The sequence below is a fragment of the Vollenhovia emeryi genome, unplaced genomic scaffold, assembly GCF_000949405.1.
Source record: "Vollenhovia emeryi isolate VEMERY1.0 unplaced genomic scaffold, V.emery_V1.0 DF939209.1, whole genome shotgun sequence".
Lineage (NCBI taxonomy): Eukaryota > Metazoa > Arthropoda > Insecta > Hymenoptera > Formicidae > Vollenhovia > Vollenhovia emeryi.
Window position 1 is genome coordinate 371558 of NW_011967157.1, and position 4767 is coordinate 376324.

Here is a 4767-nt window from a genome sequence, read left to right on the forward strand (position 1 = left end):
TCACAATCATTTTGTTACTTGGTGTGCAGGTACTTATTCAGGAGTGGAAATCCTGAACACCCGTCTGATAGATTTTACAATACGACGGTAGAAGTATTGTCCGAGATGTCTCCGTTGTTAGATAGAAACAGCAACGATGTGACGGAGGACGGTTATGTTATTATAGGTAATGAAAACTTGTACATATCATATAATTTAGTTATTTGAGAGATTGTTAACAAAAATTTGTCGTATGAATCAGGTAAGTTTGATGTACTTGGCGTTGCCGAAGGGATCGTGGATCGAAAACTGGGTAAGGTGTCGGTGCTTCGTTTAACTATACACAGTGAAAGCGAAAACTGGGCCATTCTGTCCGAGGTAAGAATTTCCGACAAGATCAATATGTAATATTTAATTCTCCCTTCTGCTCTAATGACACAATTTCTTAATTAGATTCACATAATAGAGGATCAGCCTAGCTGACTAAAGGATGAAGAATCTCGAGTACTCTTTCGGTACCACTTGCACGGTTAGCATAAGCGACTGATTTTCTAAATGTTTATTAATTATTTATATTTTTTTATTATTTTGCCGTCGTGTTATTACATTGAATGGATCATTTGTTAATTCAATACCGTCCATTACAAACAGATATATGTGTTTAACTTAACTGAAACGGGCCACTAGGTCGAACATTTTGTATGGCTTCTTTTCTTAGTACACGCGTTTTAGCATTTGTTGGAGCGCAAAAATCAGGTGGTAATGTAATGGATTTGCCTCTGGTACACTTTTGCGAATAATCAGTTTACGAATGTATACAATGGCATATTGTTGAGTCTGGAGTTCTGTAGCATAAGTGTTTTTCTTTTGCTTTGTGTAAGATCACGTTTTAGTTTGGGAAATTTAACTGAACTGTACCTGTTGTTCGCGCATCTCGATTTCGCTACTAATCACTCGCGTGTTAATCCTTCCGCATGCAACATTCATGGTTCACACTCGGTGGATAAGGGTGAGCCTTTAATTTGCATTGCTAAACTTATTGTCGAACGTGCGACGCGAGAATGTCGATTCAGATGTTTGTGCATCAAACAAACGGTGATATGAAGACTATATTCTTCTAATGTACGAATAATTATTTATTTCGCGTAGCTTTCTTTATATATGTATATATATTGTCTGTCTGTATACTCCTATACATATATCTATAACAATAAAATATATTTTTGTGACAAACATTGTATATCAAAGTCAACGATGCACTATATGTATATTATATCTTGCAGTCTGTGTATAAGGAGGTTCATTAAGTGGGAATATTAAAAAAAAAGAATAATCCTATTGTTAATACATTATTTGGAGCATTAAGTTTGATAACGAGATAAGTAGAGACTATTCATAATATTTCAGTCAAATGTCTAGCTTATATTCTCAGAGAGACCAACGCCCTGTATGGTTTAGGACCAGCCGTGACACCGTCCACATAGTCTTGCGCGGACGGTCGTGGCTCACCGGGCACCACTGAGAAGCTGAACGCGTGTAGCAGTGTGGCGGTTATGAAGAAAATATTGCTTCTAGCTAATACCTCTCCCATGCAACGATGTCTGCCTGTAAAATGTAAATCATTTCATATTTAGAATCGAGTTTATGATTACGCTTAGATTTGTGTAATTATAAATTTTATAGCAGTATATTTGCTGCAATAAAAGCAGTATATGTATATGTAAAGGAGAAAGAGAACGTACCGATGCTGAATGGAAAATATTCTTCTGGCGTCATGATATTACCGTCGTTGTCGAGGAATCTCTCTGGTCGGAAATCTTCCGGGTCGTCCCAGGATTCGTCCATGAGTAATTTATTGTAGTTTACAACGAGCATTGTGTCCTGAAGAAGGCACACATATTTTACGCATGTTATACCCACACAATCATTACGTTTATTTTATTGATTTCTAAAATGTTAAATCTTTCATAAGGTTACCTTTGGTATCTTGTGACCCATGATGGAAGTGTCTCTTAATGCTCTATGCGGGACATTCAAAGTACGGCCCACGAATACTCTTATAGACTCCAGAACAATGGCTTGAACATACGGCATTCTGAAAAACGAGGATATGAATAAAATTTGACGCGAAAAATTCCTCACGATTAACTTCTCTGCAATTACAGACAGGTGAAAGTGGTCACCGACGTTTACCTTGGTTTGTCGGCTAACGTGGGGAATCTGTCACGACCGATAACTCTATCTATTTCTTCGTGCGCCTTCCTCTGAACCTGCGGGTATAGTATTAGATTTAAAAATCCAAAGCTAAGTGCCTTGGAAGTTGTCTCGGAGCCTGCTATGAAAAGGTCTACACAGATCGCCAATAGCTGGGATTCTGAAATTATTTCAGAAATTATTGTATAAAATTGTTACTCAGTGTAACAATGTCATTCAGAAGTTGTATGCTTTTAAGTACCTGAAAATGTATCGCTGCAATCTTTCGAATTCAGCACAGTTAGGTAGACGTCCATCAAGTCTCTTGGAGCATTTGATAAAAATGTGTTTTTATGATTATACAATTCCTCCTAAAGTACAAAGTATTCATTCTCAATCATTATTTTCGAAGACACTTGTCCGTGAAATAATATAGTAATACATCGATGCGATGACATTGTGCAACTTCTACTCACTTTTACAAATGCCCACAGTTCTTGATGTGTTTCTACAAACGCTTTGTAACCGGACATTTCCGGCGCGATGAAACGTAACAATGGAAAGTGACTGAAAGGTGCGCCGATTATGTCAATGTCTTTCAGAAGCTTTGTGAGGATTTGCTGCAAGTGCGTGAGTTCCTTATCACCGGTATCGTACCTGTAAAAATTAGGAATTATCAATATCAAGAATTAACTTTAAGAATGTGTTCTGTAGATTCTAAACATTTTTGCGGAAGAGTAGAAACAATCCGTATAAACAACGCGGACCTTCTGCCAGCCATCATTCTCCAAAGGGTGTTCAACACAGTCACGCCAAAGGCATCGTTCATAGATATGATCATTCCCGCAGATTGGGAGACTTTTCTGACTTCTGCATAGTCTTCGGCTTTCATGTACAAATCCGCCACTGTGCGAGGTTTACGATTAGGAATTCTGTTCTTGATTATATTGAATTCGTCGTACAGCTTCACCCTGTTCAGTTTGTTCTTCGGATCCTTCTGCAGTTTGTATATCTGGCCGATACTATTGTTGTTATTTATAGTCGTCATTTTTCGTACGTCAGCAATGTTGTAATTATAGCCGTTTTGAAGTATCTTCTTGAAGTGTTCTACCAGCTTCAACCCTTCATCCTCGATTATCGTGACCATGCTGGTGCGACCAAAGCCAAATTCTCGCAGGTGTCGCAAGACGAATCGCCGTTGCTCCACCCATAATCTATCATCCACTACAATGAGACCTGGCCGCAAGTTATTATCTAATTATTTTCCAAAATTCAACAAGTATATTTCATTTTGTTTATTATTCGAGCGGGCAGTTACCTTGTCTTACGCCCCAAGTTCTGGCCCTGAAAAAGGATGTATCTGGTCTGCCGTCGCAATCTTCGTTGGTCAGCATCGCCCGTGTGCTCTCCAGATCGTTCAGAATAACGATGCGGTCCTGACCGATCTTCAGGCCAACCACAGAACCGTATTTCTTACAAAGCGCTGAGCAGGTCTTGGAGAGATATCCAGTTTCCTGGCGGATGCGCGCTATTTCCAACGCACAGCCGAGAATGGGCCACCATTTTGGACCTAAAAAATATTAAATATGAGCTATATGTTAAAAAAGAAGTTTTTAAAAAGAAGTAATTTCTACCTGGTGGGTATCCTTTCGGTTTTTGGCAGCTCAAGTATAGCAATAGCAGTATGAGTACCAGCAGTAACATCGCTGTGGTGAGCATTTTATAAATCTAATCTGTAATATATTCATAATATAAGAAATATTAAGAGGCGATAAACCGGTAAACTACTTTATATTTTTAATTTTATATTATATATATAAAATATAAAACTTACACACACAAATCCATATATATAAAATATGGGTTTTTCAGGAAATCCACGTTTCTCCCAATTTTTTCACTTCGCTTGCCCTTATTAAGTATTAAATTTGTACAATTGAATTGGCATCCGTACTTATTTTCGCGAGCGAATGTGCACGTACATACAACACTGATTGTGAAATACGCGTGTAGTGAACGTCAAACGAGTTTCGCAGAAGAAAGTGAAACACTTGTCGTACTCTCGTAAGAGAAAGTTGGATACGGAAGAATCGGTGCGTTACTCGCGCAAATGCGCCGTCACCCTTATTATCCCATAGTTTGTTACGTAATTGATGTGTATTTTAGCATTTTTTTTGCAAGACTGGTTGTCGCTTTCGAATTCTTATCTGTTTTTTTCTTCTTTCCATTCACTTCGGAATTCAAATTTACATCTCTCGGCGCATCGCTTCTTTGTGTATGATTGTTACAGATACTTCTATGTATATTTCAATTTATATTTTATATTTTATTTGGAAATTTATACAAAAGTCGCAATTTTTTTTCCAATTGTAATATTTTTCAAAGATAATAATTGAACGAAAAGAGAGTTTGCTTATAGTTACCAGTGATGATTCAAAATTAAAACGGGAAACTTATAGTCAACCCAACTGGCATATTCCTTCATTTGTTTAATACAACGTTTGTCATTGTACGATGGCTCACTTAGTACTACTTGATAAGGACCCAAAAAATAGGGTCGGAACATTGTATAATGCGTGGTCTACAATACGTGGA

General features: G+C 37.6%; 2 protein-coding genes across 2 annotated transcripts in view; one reads left to right on the plus strand and one right to left on the minus strand.

The window, feature by feature from the left end:
• Positions 1–1312, plus strand: part of LOC105561255 (alpha-1,3-mannosyl-glycoprotein 4-beta-N-acetylglucosaminyltransferase B) — a 4301-nt gene extending 2989 nt beyond the window's left edge. Inside the window, exons 8-10 of the mRNA XM_012011061.1 lie at positions 30–166; positions 242–357; positions 433–1312. Of these exons, the coding sequence (XP_011866451.1) occupies positions 30–166; positions 242–357; positions 433–462 (283 nt within the window). The 3' untranslated portion in view covers positions 463–1312. The remainder of the gene's footprint in view (positions 1–29; positions 167–241; positions 358–432) is intronic.
• An 87-nt stretch (positions 1313–1399) lies between these two features.
• Positions 1400–3891, minus strand: LOC105561254 (probable cytochrome P450 303a1). Its single transcript, XM_012011060.1, has 9 exons — positions 3807–3891; positions 3491–3742; positions 2940–3408; positions 2649–2829; positions 2435–2543; positions 2173–2353; positions 1957–2074; positions 1722–1860; positions 1400–1584 (listed from the first exon to the last, which is right to left on the minus strand). Exons 1-9 carry the CDS (start codon positions 3889–3891, stop codon positions 1400–1402), a joined length of 1719 nt encoding a protein of 572 aa, XP_011866450.1.
• Between the last annotated feature and the right edge of the window lie 876 nt (positions 3892–4767).